Genomic DNA, 19,670 nt, shown 5'->3' with positions numbered 1-19,670 from the left:
TGTTTCTGGGTGGGTTCCCCGGCCGGGGTTTATCTTTCTTTCTTTCTTACTTACTTACTTACTTACTTACTCTCTATTAGACAGACACAGATAGAGACTGTATTCCTACTGTAGTTAGTTAGTTAGTTAGTTAGTTAGTTAGTTAGCTAGCTACCTACCTACCTACCTACCTACCTACCTAAGTAAACGTTAGACCCCAACCATGAAACAAATGACAAGCATCATGTAGGTAACTAGGGTAGATGCATGTAACTACATACATGTACATCCTTTTCAGCTCTAACCAACGGCGTACGTGCGTGCCTCTACCGGATGTACATACATACATTGTAGCACAGAGTAGATCTTAGGACCTGGATACATACATACATACCTACATACATACATGCGTGCATGCATGCATATACCCCCATCACCATCAAGGTTCAAAGTTTAGATAGGGGTTCCATCCGGACAAGACAAGACAAGACAACCTAACACAACGGACAGGGGTTCGGGTTGGGGTAGGGGTAAGTACACCCGTTGCTATGCGCCTATCACAACTGCTATTTACCTAGTACATAGGCCCCTACCTAGTACCTAGTACCTACCTACCTACCAATGACAGATCACCAGGTGAGGGAGGGGAAGGAGGGAAAGGGGCCCGGGCACTATGATTAGGACTGGGATTAGGATTAGGATTACCTAGCAATGGATGGTATAACTAAGGCAGGGATTAATCTTAACTGTTCTTTGTTGGGGGGGGGGGGTCTAGATCGGGCGGTGGTGTGGTGTGATGCGATGTGATGTGATGTGATGTGATGTGATGGTGTTTGGTGTGATGACCCTGGGGTGGTATTAGGCTGAGGCTTAGAGTCAGAGTAAGCCTTAGGTATCTACCCAAGTATGTAGGTGTATGTAGTTGGTTGGTTGGTGGTGATTGGCTGCTTTTCCCTGTTGCTGTGTATGTATTCTGTATTTTGAGGTCATTTGGCTATGGTATAGTATAGTACCGAGGTATGTATGTAGGTATGTAGGTAAGTAGGTTAGGTTGGAGGAGATTTAGTAGGCGGGGTTACGGAGTTGTTTATGCTTTACTCGGGGTAGGTGTTGTTTCTATGTGCTGCTTTCTGGTAGGCTAGTGTTGGATATGATGTTTTGGACGGTGGTAGTGATGATGATGATGGTGATGGCTGGTTTGGTTCTTGTTGGCGATTCCCATTGGGTTCGGTATACGTATACGTATATACATGCGGGCTTTGTACTCAGAAACCGAGTAGAGGGTTGGGTTGACGTAACTTCATGATCATTATATAACTAACTGAGACATGGTTGCATATGCGTACTTACTGGCGATATCCAATCCAGACACATAGATCGAACAAGAGTCCCATGACATTTCATTATTAGAACCTGACCATAGCCTGAATCATCCATGATGACATCCATCTTACTCCGCAGCAAAATCCTCCCCATACTTCCTCACACACCCAAACGCCATCTCGAACTATACCCAGTCAGCGCATCTACAAAACCCCTACCCCATAGAGTCAAAAGTAAAGCAAGAACTCACCTGTTCATCCGTCTGACAGATCAACACCCTTGTCTTTCCACTCCCCTCCCCCTCCCCGGAAAGTGAAACATCCACCACTGTCTCCCCACCAGCCCCCCTCTCATTCCTCCCCCCATCAACCCCCACCCCCAAACAGCGACACTTTTCCACAACCGCCTTCCTCAGCAGGCCACTCTTCTCGCCAATCCCGCCCGCGAAAACCAGCGCGTCGACCTTCCCATCCAGCTTGACGAAGTAATTCCCCAGGTAGCCCGCAATCCGGTCGACGACGATATCGAACGCGAGTTTGTGCTGCGGGGTGGGCGGGTCCGCGACCGCTATTTGCGAGAAGTCGGTGGTGCCGGTTAGGGCTTTCCAGCCGGATTTCTTGTTGAGGATTTCTTCGGCCTAGCGGGTGTTAGAACTTAGAGGCATTTGACTCGTCTTGCGTGATGATTATGACTGTGATTGTGGAAATGATTATGGATGTGACGATGGTGGTGCTAGTGGCGGGGATGGTGATGACGATGGCGGTGACAATGGTAACGGTGCCGATGATGACAACGGCGACGACGGCGACAGTGGGGGCGAAAAGGAGAAGGAGGAGGAGACGGAGGAGGAGACGGAGGAGGGGTGAAACGTACCGTGCTGATGTGCATTTCTTTGGTGCTGGCCGGACTGAGCTTGCCGGCATCATTGGTGTAGTGGAAAACCAGTCTGAAGGGGAAGGTTAATCCGGGGTTCTGGAAACGAGAGAGGAAGTCCTCACGAGGGATCAATATCACCGCTTCGAGTGGCACCCGGCAGTCCGGCCAAGGGTGTGAGGCCCATCCTGTGCGCGAGTTGTCAGTATAGGTTCATTTATCGATGGTTTGAACGCAAGTGAAGCCCACGTGGTATCAACTGATTTGCCCTCCTTGATCGCGCAGATAGAAGCCCCACTGCCAATATGCATCGCGATCACGCTGGTCTTCTCGACGGGCTTCTGGAGGAACTCGGCCACAGACCGCAGAATAAACGAGTAGCTGATGCCGTGGAAGCCGTACTTGCGCAGCCCGTTGGCTTTGGCGGTCTCCGGGTCGATCGGGTACGTCCTGACATGCTCGGGAAGGGTCTGGTGGAAGGCAGAGTCGAAGAAGGTGACGCTCTTGACGGAGGGGATCTCCTTCCTGCAGTGACGGATGATTTCCAACGCGGAGTAGTTATGTCTGTGTCTGGCTGTCAGAGGCAGCTCGGGTCCGATTGCCAGGGGCTCACGCACAGCGGAGCCAGGTCCTCCAGCTTCTCCAGATGGTGGTATGTCTCGTTGGTGATCACCACCGAGGACTGATAATCGCCTCCGTGGACCACCCGGTGGCAGATGTAGGCCAGATCATCCGGGCTGGCGACTTCGGAGAGCTCGGGATCGGAGAAGCAGCGCTGCAGGAGGCACTTGAAGGCGTCTTGCGGGGTGCTGAGGCTTTCCTTCAGCTCCTCCTTGTGCTGGGCCGAGCCGCTGCTGTACTGCAGCTTCGCAGGCGGGGCTGTGATGCCGGAGATCTGGGCGGCGGCGATCTCCTTGGGGGTCTTCTCGAAGGTATAGAAGGTGATCTTGACGGAGGAGGATCCGGCGTTGACGGAGAGGATGGACTTGCCCGCCATTGTGAGCGAAGCAGGGGATGCGCGCACAGGACTGGTACTGATCAGAGAGGAATTGAGGAGGTGACAGCTGGAAGATGTTGTTGTGTTGCTCTGGCGGGTTCCCGGTTGCGACGGCGGGTGATGTCACCGGCCTTCCTGGCAGGTGACGTAGTAGTACTAGGCAGTCGGACTCACCACTACTCACGCCTGTTTCTATTTCAACCATCTGCTCAATTTCTCTTCTCCCAGGCAATTAAACATTGTGCACTTCATCTCCGATCCCGCGAGCTTATTTATTCATTCGTACAGACCTGAGATCTCGGACGCACCGGATAGACTATATCTCGCATAACGAACTATAAGCCGCAGATCTGTTTCCATTCGAATTTCGATCGATCGATCGATCAACCACCATGCCTGGCGAAGTCATCGACAGACCAAACCCCAAGGCGGAGCCGTCACACATCCCCGACATTGTTGAGCAATTACAGGTCCAGCTGGCGGAAACGGCTCTGGAGGAAACCGACTACAATGCCTTGCGGAAGTTCCGTCAGGCTGCGACGTATATCGCTGCTGGTAAGAGTTATCCCTCGCCATTCCACTTCTCGGGCTAATGGTCGCAGCCATGATCTTCCTACAGGATAATGTGCTGCTGAAGCAAGACCTAAAACCAGAGGACATCAAGCCCAGGCTTCTAGGTGAGTATCACTGGTCGGCCCCGCATGCCTCCGCTCACCGTCCACAGGCCACTGGGGAACCTGCCCCGGGTTGATCCTGGTATACTCCCATCTGAACCACATCATAACAAAGCATGATCTGGACATGATCTATGTGGTCGGACCGGGCCATGGCGCACCAGCCATCCTGGCTGCCCTGTGGCTCGAGGGCTCGTTAGGAAGATTCTACCCCAGTTACTCACGAGATATGGATGGTCTGTACCAGCTCATCTCGACCTTCAGCACCAGCGCGGGTCTGCCAAGCCACATCAATGCGGAAACCCCAGGTGCGATTCACGAGGGTGGTGAGCTGGGCTACGCTCTGGCCGTCTCTTTTGGCGCGGTCATGGACAACCCCGACCTGATTGCCACTTGCGTGGTTGGTGACGGAGAAGCAGAATCTGGCCCGACAGCAGCGTTAGCTCTAACTGGCCCTGTTACGAAACATTAGCTGACAATGACAGGTCCTGGCATGCGATCAAGTACATCGACCCCGCAGAATCAGGCGCCGTCTTGCCGATCCTCCATGTCAACGGCTTCAAGATCAGCGAGCGCACCATCTTCGGCTGTATGGACAACAAGGAGCTGGTCTCCCTCTTCACTGGTTATGGCTACCAGGTGCGCATTGTCGAGAACTTGAAGGATATCGACGCAGATCTCCACAGCTCGATGATGTGGGCGGTTGGCGAAATCCGCAAGATCCAGAAAGCAGCGCGTTCCGGCAGGCCGATCATGAAGCCTAGATGGCCAATGCTCGTTTTGCGAACGCCAAAGGTGTGTATGACATGCCCACTGGACTCTGTTCTCGCTAACTGCTTCACAGGGTTGGTCCGGGCCCAAGGAGTTGCACGGGCAGTTCATCGAGGGTTCTTTTCATTCGCACCAGGTTCCTCTGCCCAACGCAAAGAAGGATCAGGAGGAGCTCCAGGCGCTGCAGAAGTGGCTGGCGTCGTATAGCCCTCATGAACTCTTCACCGAAACCGGGGATATTATCGACGAGGTGAAGGCTGTGATCCCACCTGATGACTCCAAGAAGCTGGGACAACGCGCCGAGTCCTACAAGGGCTATGTTCCACCAAATCTTCCGGACTGGAGGAACTTTTGCGTGGAAAAGGGCGCGCAGGAGAGCGCCATGAAGGCAATCGGAAATTTCATCGACCAGGTCTTCACCCAGAACCCCCACAGTGTTCGCATCTTCTCCCCAGACGAGCTGGAGAGTAACAAGTTGGATGCAGCTCTAGCCCACACGGGAAGAAACTTCCAGTGGGACCAGTTCTCGAATGCTCAAGGTGGCCGTGTCATTGAAGTTCTCAGTGAGCATCTGTGCCAGGGATTCCTTCAAGGGTACACCTTGACCGGTCGTGTGGGCATGTTTCCGTCGTATGAAAGCTTCTTGGGCATCGTCCACACCATGATGGTGCAATATGCCAAGTTCAACAAAATGGTTGGTTCCTGACGCTATTCCGTGAGCTCGTCACTGACCAAGCTGCAGGCTCAGGAGACGAGCTGGCACAAGCCGGTCAGCAGCATCAACTATATCGAAACGAGCACGTGGGCCCGCCAGGAGCACAACGGCTTTTCTCACCAGAACCCGTCCTTCATCGGGGCCGTCCTCAAGCTGAAACCAAAAGCCGCCCGAGTTTACCTCCCCCCGGACGCGAACACGTTCTTGACTACGCTCCATCATTGTCTCAAGTCGACGAACTACATCAACCTCATGGTCGGAGCGAAACAGCCGACCCCGGTGTACTTGACCCCAGAGGAGGCCGAGAGCCATTGTCGAGCGGGCGCATCGATCTGGCGGTTCTGCAGTACCGACGACGGGCTGGACCCAGACGTTGTTCTCGTTGGAATCGGCGTGGAGGTGATGTTCGAGGTCATCTATGCGGCGGCCCTCCTGCGCAAGCGCTGTCCAGAACTTCGGGTTCGGGTGGTCAACGTGACAGACTTGATGATCCTGGAGAACCAGGGGCTGCACCCCCATGCTCTGACCCCCGACGCCTTCAACAGCCTGTTTGGCACGGACCGGCCGATTCACTTCAACTACCACGGATACCCGAGCGAGCTGAAGGGACTGCTCTTTGGACGCCCCAATCTGGACCGGGTGAGCGTTGAAGGGTACATGGAGGAGGGCAGCACCACCACGCCATTCGACATGATGCTTTCGAACCAGGTATCTCGGTTCCACGTGGCGCAGGCTGCAGTGATCGGGGCATCTCGACGGAACGAGCGGGTTCAAGCCCGACAGCATGAGCTGGTCACGGAGCTGAACCATAATATTGTCGAGACGCGGAAGTACATCCTCGCCAACCGCACGGGTAAGGCCCCCCAATCCTCCAATCCCGATGAGTCGGATTCCTCATGCTGACAGGCGATAGATCCCGATGACACGTATGAGACGCCTTCGTTTGATTGAATGAGTCGAATGTGACATGAGCCAAGTCTGACGCGCGGAAGGAGAATGTATCATTAGCCATATACCTAGAATTCAAGGGTTTGTTGATTCATTGTGTTCGTGTTGGCGGGGGTCGAGTGGGCAGAGACAGGAGCGACATGGGGAGTAGATACGGAGGATCTGACCGACTACTTAGACGCTTAGACGAGCCAGATCCTGCCTTGCCGAGCTTTGCCGAAAGGGTCGGTGCTTGCGAGGGTACGCAGTAGCGAGAGTTGTGGTGGTTGCGACTGGCGAGGGGCGGAGTCGAGTTCAAGTAGGAAGGAAGACGATGCTGCCTGAGGCGAGGCGGGGCGGGGTCATCCATCCTTCCGTCGCTTGTCTTTTCCGATCTTCTCTTCTCCTCTTCTCACCTGTTATACTCTCTCTCTACTATAGTCGGATCCTGCCGCTCGTCTCTAGCGGAACCCTGATTATTCACGACAATTATCCAGTTATCTACTCCGTACATGCCTACTACTAACTACTGATGACCGAGCTGCTGGCCTGTGTGGTCTAACCATCTAGCGGCGACGGAGTTACTGCTCTCCGGGCCCGATCATGTACCTTACTGTCAGAACCAGGGACCACTTATCCTTAATAATTCCGTCTTATGTTCCCTACTATGTCCCCCTTCCGCGGCACCCTCGGGACCCCCGGCAGGCCTGCGAGTCGCCCTAAACCCCATTGGGCGCACCTTGCGAGCCCTCATCGGCATCGCCAACTCTTTTTTTGGGCCTCGCAACCACCTCGTCGAATGATGTCGCAGCATTCGCGCGTGCCGAATTATTAATGCAGAACGGCCTCTGCCTCTGCCTGGGCGCTCAATCAGATGGCCCCGTGCAACGGATGTCCCCGCCGTACCACTGATGCCCACGGCCAGGCAGTCAGGGAGACGGGGTTACGGAGGTTCAATAGTGGCGGAGATAGGCCCCGGGGTGTGGGAGCGAGATTTTGGAGGGATCGCGAAGGCTGCCTGCCCGTCTATCGTTCAATCCCTCTTATATCCGTCGGCGGGACTGTCTCGTCTCGTCTTTTCCTTCCTCCTGTCGCTGATTGGCACTGTCGTGGTGATTTCCCCTGCAAGAGCATACTAGCCCCGCCACTCTTAGGGCCCTAATCGCTTCGTCGCGGTGTCAAATCGCTCTCCATCCCATATATCTACCTCCGAGCGGTGACTCGATCTCATCTTGCTCATTTCTTCGTCGACACGCAGACTCACTCGCGCACTAGCTCCGACTCTAGGATCTAGATCTTCGGCGTCGCCTCTTGTCTCACCATGTCCGGCGTCAACAATGATGCCGAATATAAGTTCAAGCAGCAGCTTGGAGAGGGCTGCCATGCTCTCGTCGACGGATATGGCACGTCCTACGGCTACACGCCCTCGCTGGCCGCGGGCATTGTTTTCTGCTCCCTCTTCGGAGTCTCGATGCTCATCCACTTCGCACAGATGGTGTGGAAGAGGCAGTGGTGGTGCATCGTGTTTATCCTAGGATGCATCAGTACGTGAACCCTACGACTGCAGCTTTCTGCGTCCTGCATGCAAAAGACCCCGAACTGACTGGATGCGCCTACAGCGGAACTCCTGGGCTGGGGAGCGCGCACCTGGTCTGCTGAATGTCCCTACAACGGGAACGCCTTTCTCATGCAGATTTCCACGCTGATCATCGGTACGAGCATCTATCCATCCATCCAACATCCCTGAAAGTCTGAAACAACAAAAAACCAGACACTAACCCCTCAATCCAGCCCCGACCTTCTTCACGGCGGGTATTTACGTGATCCTGGGCCGTTTCATCCATCTTTTGGGCCCGGAAACCTCAATTTTGAGCCCCAAACTCTATCTCTGGATCTTCGTGACCTGCGACGTCGTCTCATTGGTCGTCCAGGCCGTGGGCGGCGGCATGGCCTCCATCGAGGTCAACAAGGTCAACGGCAACACCGCTCCAGGCACCCACACCATGGTCGCCGGTATCGTCTTCCAGCTGGTCTCCATCACCGTCTTCGTCTTTTTCGCCGCCGACTTCGTCCGCCGCACCCTGCGCATGCGCGTCCTGCAGACCATGACCACGACCGTCGTCCCGCTCCTCTGCGCCATGATCTTCTCCATCCTCTGCATCTACGTCCGCAGCATCTACCGAACCATCGAGCTGTCGCAGGGCTGGTCCGGCTACCTGATCACCCACCAGGTCTACTTCATCGTCCTCGACGGCGCCATGATGGTCCTCGCCGTCGGCATCTTCAACGTCTTCCACCCGGGCTGGCTGCTGCCCAAGTCTACCGTGAAACCGTTTCACGAACAGATTCACTCCCCCGGCGCTACGGAGATGCAGTTTATCTAGATTCTAGACCCTTTCCCCCCCTCTGTCTGTTTCCTTTTCTCTGGTCATATAATATATCCCGATCTTCGTTTGCCCCACAATCACACCCCCTTCTTCCTCGATTTCCATGTTTCGGGTTTCAGGACGGCGGGGCCGTAGGGTAGGGTAGGGCCCGTGTCTCATTGACTGATCGGCTGATTGATGGAGTGTATTTGATATCAACGCAGCGTTGGCTTGATTGATTCATTCATTGATAGATTCGGTTGTGGTTTGGCTTGCTTCGATCTGGTTGTTGGACAATAGATAGATAATGACATTCATCAATTTCCCCTTCACGTGCATTATGTTCTCATCCATCTGTACATGTAGACAGACACCACACCATCGCTGGACACAAACAGAAACAGCAGTAAGAGCAAGAGGATCCCGAGATTAGTCGCGCAGAAGCAGCAGCAGAAGACCGAAAAAAAAAAAACCAGCCAACCCGATCGAAACAAGAAAAATGAAAGAAAGAAAAGGTATCTCGCTCCACGGCTAACAGAATAGAGCACAAAGGTGGTAGATAGAACATACCCATACCCATACCCATACCAATAACTACTACCCATCCCATCATACCGTCCAGGTTAATTCGCCCGCACAACGCACCACAACGCACCACAACACAATACAATACAACTCACGCATCAGAACGCACCAAACGGCCGAAATAACAATCAAACTCGCAACTCGCAGAACCAGAGTAACTGAAACGAATCAGTTGCAAAACCAGTCGCGCCGAAACAGAAGAGGGATGGATTATCGAGTCGATCAAGCGATTAATTAGTTAATTAACCGGACTTTCTTCCTGCTTTGTTTTTTTTCATTTTTCTCTCGTCGAGATGAGTCTTGACTTGCGGTGACGCCACGCGTATTCAATCAATCATTTCACCCAAAACAGGCCAGAAACGCACTTTCCAGTCCAGACGTCGGATGTCAGAGGTCAGAGGTCAGAGGTTGTGACTCTACTCTCACACACTCTCTCTTGCTTCGCACTCCACACACATGATCTGAACCGGATCCAGGATTCAAGAATTTGAGTTTAAGATGAGAAGAGAAGAGAAGAGAAGAGAAGAGGAAAAGTAAAGAGGCAACTGACCCCGAACCAAATCATCATGATCAATCAACGTCAGACAGACAAGCCGGAAAGTTCAAACCCCATCCACAGCCTCCACCCACCCAAACAACGCCCCCGTAACAACGGCCGCGGCGGCCCAGACCGATCCCCAAGCCGCAGCGCCGGTCACATCAACCCCGTTGACGGTCCCCGCAACCTGCACCACCGTGTTACCCAGCAACAAGCCGGCCAGCACGACCGTGCGGGACACCAGCACCTGGGTCTTCCGGGTCAGGGAGCCCCACGTCTTCTGATACAGTGCGCAGAGGAAAGACTTTCCTTCTCCTTCTCCTTCTCCTTCTCCTTCTCCCTTGCTCTCACCTTCGCCCTCACTCTCGCCCTCACCACCATTCTGCTTCTTCTTCTTCTTCTTCTCCTCTGAGGTCACCTCATCATCCACCCCCGCCGAACTCACAAACAAAAAGTCCCTAACAGCCGCACCTGCCGGGAGGAGCCCCAAAAACAAGCCGGGCAGACCAGCAGGCCCCGCATGCACGGCCGAAATATCGGGGAGGTTGGCGAAATGTACGACCAGGAGGCGGGGCAGCCAGGGCGTGGCGTAGCTGGTGTACAGAGCGACGGCGAAGATGGCGGTGGCGGCGACGGTGGTGTAGATGGTTGTGGGGCGGTCCTGGAGGATGGAGCGGTTCTTGGGGCCCGGGGAGGAGAGCGAAGAGGAGGGGCGGAGGAGGTAGAAGGGGAGAGTGGTGGAGATGAGCGTGATCAGGTAGCTGGTTATGGTGGTGGTGGGGCGGACGGTGTAGAATGTTGAGAGGAGGGTGTAGGTTGGGAGGTGCGTGAGGAGGGTTAGGGTTAGGACGTCGCGGGCTAGATTGTTTAAGATGGGTGTGTTAGTTTGTTTGGTGATCTTGGGCTGGGGACTTGGGGATGAATGTATATGGGTTTGTGGGTTAGGATGAGGGGAGGGGAGGGAAGTACCGTCATATCCCAAGACCCAGGCCAGACCGACCTCGACGGCCTTCCAGGCCATCAACCCGCCCACCTCCCACCATGTCTCGAGGTGTTTGCTCACGCGACCGAGATCGCCCAGCGTGATGCCCGTGGTGAGGGTGAAGAGCGTCGAGCTGAGGACGAGGCTGCTGAAGACGGCCAGGGCAAAGCGCACGGCCGGGGGGATGCGCTCCAGTCGCGTCTTCTCGTGCAGCTGATGCGCGGAGGTCTTGGCTGTGTCGGCGCTGGATTCCGCCGCTGCTGCGACCGCGGACAGCAGGTCTTTCTTGCGGGGAGACATGGTTTTGCGCGTTTGGTTTAGCTTTGGATTTCGGTTGCGGTCCGGGTGTGCACACCCTTTTAGCTCGGAGCGGGTGCGTGTAGGTTGGTTGGGAGGTGGGAAGTGGGAGGTGGAAGTTGGGATGAAATCAAGAGGGATCGATCGATCGAAGCTATCATAGCTACGTAAGGGAGAGTGGCTGCGACGGAGCTACGGGCACCCCCAGGAACCAGGCGCGCAGAACACCAGATGCTCTATACCAGGGCGGTGAGAGAGAAAAGGACATTGCAGACAGCCAGGAAGAGTGAATAACTCTATATCTATGTTCATCAAGATGTCGAGCCGAGTATCTAAATAGTAAGTACAGTAGCGGACCACCCGTCCCGACCAAGTAGCATGCCAATATAGTACAGCCGATGCTCCCCAGCATCAACTCAGTCATCCTTCTTGTCCTCGTCCGCCTGGTCCTCCTCACGCTCGACAACAGAAAACTCCGCAGCGCGTTTCCGGCCCCAGGCATCCTGCATGACCAGCTGGTACTTGCCCTGGTTCCAGAGATCCTTGATCGTCAGCTCACGGGTACGGCCCAAGCTTTCGATGTCGTTGATGCGCGTGAGCGTGCCCTCCAGATGCTCGTCGAAGCCTTCCTGGGAACAGATCTCCTCGAACGCGTTCTGCATGGGGACCGAGTCGGCGCGCACCATGGCTCGAGAGTCGATCGTGAAGATGTTCTCGTGGTCGTAGTCCTGGATGAAGTCCGCGCGGGTCATTATCTGCCGGGCCTCGTGGAGAGGAATCTCCGGGAGGATGTGGCCCAGCTCCGCATCATATGTACGCTTCATCTCCTTTTTCCGTTCCACCAGTGCCTTGGCCAGCACCATCGCAGCAGACTGTCTCTGTTAGCACGAGGTGGGTTCGTGTGCACTGGCGGGCAGCCCGACTTACCGCGTATTTCTGCTGGTCCATCACGTCGTCGTCCATCTCGGGACCCAGGATCCAGCACTTGTTGAGGAACCATGTCTTCTCGGCCGTGCAGATGTTTTCGCAGAGCTTCATGTAGTCGAGGGCCTTTGCGACGCGGTTCAAGTATGACAATCGCCCCCCGACGAGATTGTACACCGTCTCAAGCTTCTCGTGTGACAATTCCTCGTTAAAGTACTGCTTGCGGTACTTCCTCAGGGCCTCCATCGCCCGCTCTTTCGGCAGGTCGCGGATCGGAATGACTTCCATCCTCGTGGCGTACTTCTTCAGGCGTTCATACACCCAGTACTCATCACTGTTCAGCACTGTTTCCGTTAGTCTTCAGTTCTGAATGCCCTCGGAAAGCACTAGACTTACCTGTCGTCACCAGACCGCTGGCCGCCCACTGCTCCGCCCGTTGTTGGATGGCCTCGAGGAGATCCTGACCATCGTGGTCATCTCTGATCAAGTGCGCGCTGTTGACGATCAAGACCAAGGGGGACTTGTTACTGCGTCTCCTCGTCAGAGCAACCTTTTCCAGCTTGTTGAAGGCACGCTCGATATCCAAGAGCGCGGTGGTATCTCGAGGACCCTTGATGCTGAAGAGACTTCCGATGTAGCTGGATTGACGTCAGTAAAATTCGTGAGAATACAATAAAAGATGCCGGGAACCTACTCCTCGTGGTACTCATAGTCCAGGGCCTTCCCGAGACGGATCCGGAAGATCTCGAGATCAGCGTGAGCCTCGAACATGGCACAGCCCTCTCCGTCAATCTTGCGCATCGCTTCCAGAAGCATCGACGTCTTGCCCGTGCCCTTCTCCCCAACCAGCAGATAATACCGGCCTTTCCCTATCTTGCCATTGATGATATCATCCATGCGCTTCTGCTCATCACGGGGCACCCAATGCTCCTCGTGATTGTACTGATGCTTCCCATCCTCGACCCCCGCCAGCTCCAGCGCCGGGTCTCCGGGCTTGAAGGCGTTCTCCATCTTCTCCAGAATCAGATACTTGTAGTACCGGTGGTACGCGTATCCCGCCAGCCTCCGAGACATCAGCAAATTGAAGGAACATCGCGACCGGGACCACTCACCCGAGAACCGCAATGGACGCGAAAGTCGTCGCGGCCGTCTCCATCATCTTCAGCACTGTCGACCGCAGAGTGGGTTCCGGTTCACCATTCTCCCGGCTCTTCCCCTGTTTCGTGGAGTCTTGATCCGCAGCGTCTGAGGCTGCCCGGGCCGGGCCCCGCGAGAAGCTCCGTCCCAGATAGGGGGTGACTGAGCGGTTCGTCCGGAGAGGGCGCCGTGGACCAGCCCGGGCGAGAGATATCATGGACCGCTGCACATGTTGATACGCATGTTGATACACCATTGTCCTCTGGCAGAGGAATTCCCTCGACGTGGATAGATATCTGGATCAAGAATCTCGACGGTGCCAGTAACAATAGTAGGTAATTAGACAAGTGCCGATCGCCGAACGGTTAATATCGATGGCACGTCAAGCCTGCAGCAAAGTGGACCAGCTAAAGGAGCGAACAGGGATTGTGAGAGACCGGCGAGTCGCAACCGCCCGGTCTAGATAGATGAGAATCGACGGCGTATCTATACGGGGTACATCTAGTGAGGTACTAAGGTACTGCTGGGTAGTCGGACAACAGGGTAGCAGTCGAGCACGGGGTCAATGGCCACCACCAAGCTCCCAGACAGAATACAGAATGCAGCGGGAAAGAGAGTGGGAAGTCGGAGACTGTCAGACAGACGCAGCGCGCAAAAGAAGTGAGCAACTTTGGGGCCAACGATTGTTACCAAAAAGTCAAAGTCGGGTACTCCGTACGGGGACACCGCAACGCTGCGAGCGCGGATTGGTTGCCAAATCTCCGGATGCTGCGCCTCCGATCCGAATGGATCCACCGCTTGGCATCTGCTTGGCATCTGCTTGGCTGAGCGGTGATGTGGCTGGTGCGTTGGTGCGTTGGTGTTGGTGTTGGTGTGGCTGATGAGATACCGTACTGTACGGAGTAGTTACCTCTTTAGCAGTACCTTACCTGCCTAATCGGGTACAAAAGTGATCTGTCCTATGTTGATACGTAGACACATCTGCTGTGACAGCCTGGATTACTTGCATCTCCACTCAAGTCTGAGTACATCCTCAACTTCATTTCCATCTCTCCACCTCGGATTCAGCCCATCTGCCCGGACAGTGGGGGTAACCTTCTAGAATCAGATAGGGGTGATTATTGTGGATGTGAACAATGAAGTAAGCTTTATCTGCTAGGGTCCTCCCTCCCCTATAGTAGTTAATGCGATATGGGTGGATGGGATAGGGATAGGGATGGCAATAAAGTGGACGTGGTCACTGCAGCCAGCCCGTGACGTGGTCTCTCCTCCGACATATATATTCTCCGTCGATCCGGATGAACGTATAGCCCAACTGCTTCATCTGAAAGCCTTCAGAGCTGTGATTCAGGCCATTATTGTCTCTCCGAAAGAGAGCAGAGAGTAGATGGAGAGCAGCCTCCATTATTGTAAGCAGGATACTAACTATATTTATACACGGGCAGATCGGGGTGCCACTGAAGGCATGATCGTCTGCAATGGCAGCAACCCAACAACAGATAGACTAGATACAGCCCCAAGGAGGATGGACACGCGTCGGCGGGCGTGGTCAGCACTCTATCGACGACACAGCGCCGAGTCTCAAACTTGCCAGAGCCCACTGGGCTGATGCTAAGGAGCGTCCCGTATCCACTATCTATAACTATAGTACTACTGGCCTGGTCGCCGGGGAGAGCAGCCAACCGCCCTAGTCAATTCCCACCGCCCGAGCCCTTCCGAGGGTACGCCGCATCCGCGAAATTTTCATCTGCCCGGCTTCCCCGTGTGCTTTCTCCGGCTTCAACTCTTCTCTCTCCTCCCTCCTGCCACTTCAATTCCTTTCTCCTTCGTGTCTTTTTGGGTTCCCTTTCTTGTCCTGGGTCCGGGGTCGGGTTGCTTTTGCTTCAATTGCCTCTATCCTTGTACCATACATATCCTTGACTTCTGTTTTTCTACTTCTACCTTTCCCTTCCCTTCCCTTGCCACCGCTACCCCGATCTCTTTCGCTAGGGTCGGTTCTAGACTGTGTGCATTAGTGCCACCATAACATCTTTCTCTCATCCAATACACTACCTATCCGACCGTCACAATGGCCCAGACCAATGGCGACATGGAGCACTCGAAAGGTTCGCTCGCACCCGCCGTCCGCAGTCCCCGGCGTCCCGGCGTCCCGGCGTCCATAGCTAATCGTCGCTGCAGAGACTCCCGAACAGCTGACCAACGGCAACAACACCGAGGAGGTCCAGGAAGAGGAGGTCAACGGTGGTATGTCGCTCCCCGGTCAACTCGCTCGAATTGCACACGGTTACTGACCGATCCAAGGCCTTTTCCAGATCTCCGTGAAGCTGCCTCACGAGCCCTACAAGATCCAGGTGATGGTGGGTGTTCACAACAGTGTCATGCGACTGGAGGAAGCATTGCAAGCCTCTAACCCGTATCCATAGGTGTCGAGCCAAGAACAGGTCCAAGATGTCCGCCAATCGATCGTTGAGCTGCCCAGCACCTTCCAGTATACCTGCTTCCACCTCGAATTCAACGGCCAGCGTATCAACGACTTCATCGAATTGTCCGAGGTGCCCGACCTGACGGCGGACTCCGAGATCACCCTCGTGGAGGACCCCTACAACGAGAAGGAGGCTCGCATGCACGTGGTGCGCATGCGGGAGCTCGTCGGAGCCGCTGGTGACCGGGTCGACAACCTGCACGGTCTCAGCGCCGGTCTGTCGCTGCACGACTCCATCTCCGCGGAGGTGTCCGAGGCGGCCGAGAAGGACCACTCCCTGTCTAAGTACGACATCGCTAGCTCCCCATCTCTCGACACCATCCTCCCCCGCGCCGAGACTCCCCTTCCCAAGACCGTCAAGGCCATCTCGCTCTCGCCGTGGAACCCGGTTCCCTACAACCTCCGCCAGAAGGGTCACCTGCTCTACCTCCAGGTCACCACCAACGAGGGCGAGCAGTTCCAGATCACCTCCCACATCTCTGGCTTCTACGTGAACAAGTGCTCGAACATGAAGTTCGACCCCTCCCCGAAGACCATCCCCAAGAACGGCCGCGCGCACTCGCTGCTCAGCTTGATCGCTCATCTGTCGCCGTCCTTCAACGCCTCCTTCGAGGCTCTCCAGGAGTCTAACAACCAGAAGGACCTCCTGACCACCTTCCCCTTCCAGAACGCCATCCCCAACAACCCGTGGCTCGTCTCCCCCACCGCCAATGTTCACCAGGCGGACATCACCCGCTCCCAGGAGAACTACCTGATCTCCGGCGTCGACAACGCTGAGACTCTGCGTGACTGGAACGAGGAGTTCCAGACCACCCGGGAGCTCCCCCGCGAGACCGTCCAGGATCGCGTTTTCCGGGAACGCCTGACCTCCAAGCTCTTCGCGGACTACAACGAGGCTGCCGCCCGCGGTGCCGTTCTCGTCGCCCGTGGTGAGGTCGCCCCCCTGAACCCCACCGAGGGCCGGGATGCTCAGATCTTCGTCTACAACAACATCTTCTACTCCTTCGGTGCTGACGGCGTTGGCACTTTCGCCTCCGAGGGTGGTGATGAGGCCGCCCGTGTCGCCGTCGGCAAGGACGTCCTCGGTATCAAGGCTGTCAACCAGCTCGACATCAACGGTCTGTTCACCCCGGGAACTGTCGTTGTGGACTACCTTGGCAAGCGTATTGTCGGTCAGAGTATCGTCCCTGGTATCTTCAAGCAGCGTGAGCCCGGTGAGCACCAGATCGACTACGGTGGTGTTGAGGGCAAGGACGTGGTGGCCACCCACCCCGACTTTGTGCCCGTCTTCGAGAAGCTGTCCAAGGCTCTCCGGATCAAGAAGCATGCCGTCTGGGACAAGGAGGGTGCTCGCCACGAGCTTGAGGGTAGTGTTGAGACCAAGGGTCTGCTGGGCACTGACGGCCGCAAGTACGTGCTTGACCTCTACCGCGTGACTCCCCTGGATGTTGCGTGGCAGGAGGAGGAGGGCAGCGATGTCTACCCCCACCGCATGTCCTCCCTCCGTCTGGAGCTCGTCGAGTCGTACTGGAGGAACAAGATGAGCCAGTACGTCAAGGCCGAGGTTGAGCGTCGTCGCAGCGTCAAGGCTGAAGAGGAAGCTGCTAAGAAGTCCGCCGAGGCTGAATCCAAGGAGGAGGGCTCCGAGGAGAAGTCTGAGGAGAAGACCGAGGAAAAGACCGAGGAGGTCCAGGAGCAGGAGCGGGTCGACATTTCCGGATTCACCCTGGCCCTGAACCCCGATGTCTGCAGCGGCCAGGTCCCCCAGACCGACGAAGAAAAGGAACAGTGGGCTCAGGATGAGAAGGAAGTGCGCGAGACCTGTGACTTCCTGCGCACCAAGGTCATGCCCGAGCTGATCCAGGACCTGCACGACGGCGACGTCGGTTTCCCCATGGACGGCCAGTCTCTCAGCCAGCTCCTGCACAAGCGCGGTATCAACATCCGCTACCTCGGTAAGCTCGCTCAGCTGTCCAAGGAGAGGGGCGCTCGTCTCGATGCCCTGTCCACCCTCCTCGTTCAGGAGATGATTGCTCGTGCCTTCAAGCACGTTGCCAACCAGTACCTCCGCAGCGTGCCGGCGCCGTTTGTCGCCCCCTGCGTTGCTCACCTGCTCAACTGCCTGCTGGGCGCTGATGTCAGCCCCAACCCCCGTGCGGAGATCGACAGCTCTCTCCGGGCGATCTTCCCCGAGGGTGACTTCTCCTTCGAGAAGGTCACTCCGGCCTCTCTCCGGGCCGAGCTCGAGAAGCAGGTCACCATCCGCTACCGCTTCTCTCTGGAGCCCGAGTGGTTCAACTCCCTGAGACACTTGCAGCTCCTGCGTGATCTTTCGATCAAGCTGGGTCTCCAGCTTGGAGCCCGTGAGTTCATCTTCGACAAGGCTCAGATCCCTGCCAAGGCTCCTGTCACCAACGGTACCAACGGCGCTGGCCAGGATGAGGGCAACAAGAAGAAGAAGAAGAAGGGTGGCGACAACTCTCCCTCCCGCGCCCCCGTGGAAGAGAAGCCTATCCTTTCCATCGTGGCCGACGATATCCTCAACATCGTGCCCATGGTCAAGGACGCCTCCCCCAGAAGCTCTCTTGCCGAGGAGGCCCTGGAGGCCGGTCGCATCTCTCTCATGCAGAACCAGAAGCAGCTGGGCCAGGAGCTCATTCTCGAGTCCCTGTCTCTGCACGAGCAGATCTACGGCATCCTCCACCCCGAGGTTGCCAAGCTGTACCACCAGCTGTCCATGCTCTACTACCAGACCGACGAGAAGGAGGCTGCGGTTGAGCTGGCTCGCAAGGCTGTTATCGTCACCGAGCGTACCCTGGGTGTTGACTCTGCCGACACCATCCTGAGCTACCTCAACCTCAGTCTGTTCGAGCACGCCTCGGGCAACACCAAGACCGCTCTGGCCTACATCAAGCACGCCATGGACCTGTGGAAGATCATCTATGGCCCCAACCACCCCGACTCCATCACCACGATGAACAACGCCGCGGTGATGCTGCAGCACCTCAAGCAGTACGGGGACTCCCGCAAGTGGTTCGAGGCCTCGTTGCTGGTCTGCGAGTCGCTCTTCGGCAAGCAGTCCATCAACACCGCCACGATCCTGTTCCAGCTGGCGCAGGCTCTGGCTCTGGACCAGGACTCGAAGGGTGCCGTTGCCAAGATGCGCGATGCCTACAACATCTTCCTCAGCCAGTTGGGCCCCAACGACCGCAACACCAAGGAGGCCGAGACCTGGCTGGAGCAGCTCACCCAGAACGCGGTTTCCATCGCGAAGCACGCCAAGGACATCCAGGCTCGCCGCCTGCGCCGGGTCAACATGAACCCCCGTTCTCTCGGCACCAAGATCCAGCCCCAGGTCGGCCAGACCGCCTCCGGAGTGGCTGGAGCCCGCGGCTCGGGCTCCTCGTTGGACTCTCGTAGCGTCGATGAGTTGCTGAAGTTCATCGAGGGCGGTGACGCCGGCTCTTCCAAGGCCAAGCAGAAGAAGCGTGCTGCCGCCAGCAACCCCAAGCTTCGTGGATCGAAGAAGTCTTCGGCCTAAGCTTTTCTTTTCTCTCCCCTTTCTCGCATGGCCCGTGGCCAGGCTCAAAATTGTTTTGGTTCCATTTTCTCGGACTATACTATACCTGTCTTAACACTTGAAGATATGATTTGGCTCTATATATCCCTGCAAAGAGTTGATATTTTGGATGAGCGGGACGTTTGCCTATCCTGTAGAAACCTCTCTACTCTCGCACCGCTGTTGGTGCTTCTGTTTCTCGTTTTTATACTGCTTTCCTCTGTTCCTTGTGATGTGCACAAGTTTTCTTTGGCGTGAGATGTTGGCCGCACCCGTGCATACAGAGCCAGGGGGCGATTCGCATGCTGTGTATTATATACCATGATCGGGGAGTTCCCCATGAGAGCTTGTAATGATGCTATGTGTTTTGTTACCTAGTAGGATAATGTTTCATGACGCTATACCACTCCAGTAGTACCAACACTACCCCGTACCTGCCTAGTTAAGAGATTAGACTCTTCATGGCCGATGGATGAGTAATCACGGCTGCAGTGCCGATCTGACTAAGGGACGCGCTAGGCCGCTTCCGGCGACGACCGGT

The 19,670-nt window shown here is 55.8% G+C and overlaps 6 protein-coding genes across 6 annotated transcripts; 3 read left to right on the top strand and 3 right to left on the bottom strand.

The window, feature by feature from the left end:
- Positions 1 to 1,392: 1,392 nt before the first annotated feature.
- Positions 1,393 to 3,172, bottom strand: BO70DRAFT_402500 (putative acetate kinase; the record flags this gene model as incomplete). Its single annotated transcript, XM_025547021.1, has 6 exons — positions 1,393 to 1,486; positions 1,553 to 1,939; positions 2,176 to 2,248; positions 2,301 to 2,363; positions 2,425 to 2,739; positions 2,793 to 3,172. 6 exons carry the CDS (start codon positions 3,170 to 3,172, stop codon positions 1,430 to 1,432), a joined length of 1,275 nt encoding a protein of 424 aa, XP_025404213.1. The 3' UTR covers positions 1,393 to 1,429.
- A 213-nt stretch (positions 3,173 to 3,385) lies between these two features.
- BO70DRAFT_305940 (putative phosphoketolase) lies at positions 3,386 to 6,704 on the top strand. Its single transcript, XM_025540025.1, has 7 exons — positions 3,386 to 3,727; positions 3,775 to 3,849; positions 3,897 to 4,284; positions 4,332 to 4,641; positions 4,691 to 5,311; positions 5,360 to 6,185; positions 6,246 to 6,704. Exons 1-7 carry the CDS (start codon positions 3,565 to 3,567, stop codon positions 6,281 to 6,283), a joined length of 2,421 nt encoding a protein of 806 aa, XP_025404212.1. The 5' UTR covers positions 3,386 to 3,564; the 3' UTR covers positions 6,284 to 6,704.
- A 401-nt stretch (positions 6,705 to 7,105) lies between these two features.
- Positions 7,106 to 8,934, top strand: BO70DRAFT_357602 (RTA1 domain-containing protein). Its single transcript, XM_025542075.1, has 3 exons — positions 7,106 to 7,803; positions 7,879 to 7,971; positions 8,051 to 8,934. Exons 1-3 carry the CDS (start codon positions 7,581 to 7,583, stop codon positions 8,641 to 8,643), a joined length of 909 nt encoding a protein of 302 aa, XP_025404211.1. The 5' UTR covers positions 7,106 to 7,580; the 3' UTR covers positions 8,644 to 8,934.
- Positions 8,935 to 9,812: 878 nt separating this feature from the next.
- BO70DRAFT_391875 (uncharacterized protein) lies at positions 9,813 to 11,030 on the bottom strand (the record flags this gene model as incomplete). The annotated part of the gene is made up of 2 exons (XM_025546244.1): positions 9,813 to 10,606; positions 10,718 to 11,030. The coding sequence occupies 2 exons, from the start codon at positions 11,028 to 11,030 to the stop codon at positions 9,813 to 9,815; spliced, it is 1,107 nt and encodes a 368-aa protein (XP_025404210.1).
- A 413-nt stretch (positions 11,031 to 11,443) lies between these two features.
- Positions 11,444 to 13,706, bottom strand: BO70DRAFT_376141 (ATP-binding protein; the record flags this gene model as incomplete). Its single annotated transcript, XM_025545115.1, has 5 exons — positions 13,064 to 13,706; positions 12,646 to 13,014; positions 12,348 to 12,589; positions 11,955 to 12,295; positions 11,444 to 11,905 (listed from the first exon to the last, which is right to left on the bottom strand). Exons 1-5 carry the CDS (start codon positions 13,342 to 13,344, stop codon positions 11,444 to 11,446), a joined length of 1,695 nt encoding a protein of 564 aa, XP_025404209.1. The 5' UTR covers positions 13,345 to 13,706.
- Positions 13,707 to 14,896: 1,190 nt separating this feature from the next.
- Positions 14,897 to 19,501, top strand: BO70DRAFT_327648 (translation initiation factor 3 subunit CLU1). The gene is made up of 4 exons (XM_025540709.1): positions 14,897 to 15,193; positions 15,267 to 15,332; positions 15,390 to 15,445; positions 15,512 to 19,501. Exons 1-4 carry the CDS (start codon positions 15,157 to 15,159, stop codon positions 19,109 to 19,111), a joined length of 3,759 nt encoding a protein of 1,252 aa, XP_025404208.1. The 5' UTR covers positions 14,897 to 15,156; the 3' UTR covers positions 19,112 to 19,501.
- Positions 19,502 to 19,670: the final 169 nt, after the last annotated feature.

Source organism: Aspergillus heteromorphus (assembly GCF_003184545.1).
Source record: "Aspergillus heteromorphus CBS 117.55 chromosome Unknown BO70scaffold_1, whole genome shotgun sequence".
NCBI classification, from domain to species: Eukaryota; Fungi; Ascomycota; class Eurotiomycetes; order Eurotiales; family Aspergillaceae; genus Aspergillus; species Aspergillus heteromorphus.
This window is presented reverse-complemented; position numbering and strand designations above follow the sequence as displayed.

Coding starts and splice junctions, on each gene's coding strand:
- BO70DRAFT_305940 (XM_025540025.1), top strand. CDS start 3,565: ATGCCTGGCGAAGTCATCGACAGACCAAACCCCAAGGCGGAGCCGTCA. Junction 4,642..4,690: donor TCGTTTTGCGAACGCCAAAG/GTGTGTATGACA, acceptor ACTGCTTCACAG/GGTTGGTCCGGGCCCAAGGA. Junction 6,186..6,245: donor CATCCTCGCCAACCGCACGG/GTAAGGCCCCCC, acceptor GACAGGCGATAG/ATCCCGATGACACGTATGAG.
- BO70DRAFT_357602 (XM_025542075.1), top strand. CDS start 7,581: ATGTCCGGCGTCAACAATGATGCCGAATATAAGTTCAAGCAGCAGCTT. Junction 7,804..7,878: donor GTTTATCCTAGGATGCATCA/GTACGTGAACCC, acceptor ATGCGCCTACAG/CGGAACTCCTGGGCTGGGGA. Junction 7,972..8,050: donor GATTTCCACGCTGATCATCG/GTACGAGCATCT, acceptor CCCTCAATCCAG/CCCCGACCTTCTTCACGGCG.
- BO70DRAFT_327648 (XM_025540709.1), top strand. CDS start 15,157: ATGGCCCAGACCAATGGCGACATGGAGCACTCGAAAG. Junction 15,333..15,389: donor GGAAGAGGAGGTCAACGGTG/GTATGTCGCTCC, acceptor GACCGATCCAAG/GCCTTTTCCAGATCTCCGTG. Junction 15,446..15,511: donor CCTACAAGATCCAGGTGATG/GTGGGTGTTCAC, acceptor CCGTATCCATAG/GTGTCGAGCCAAGAACAGGT.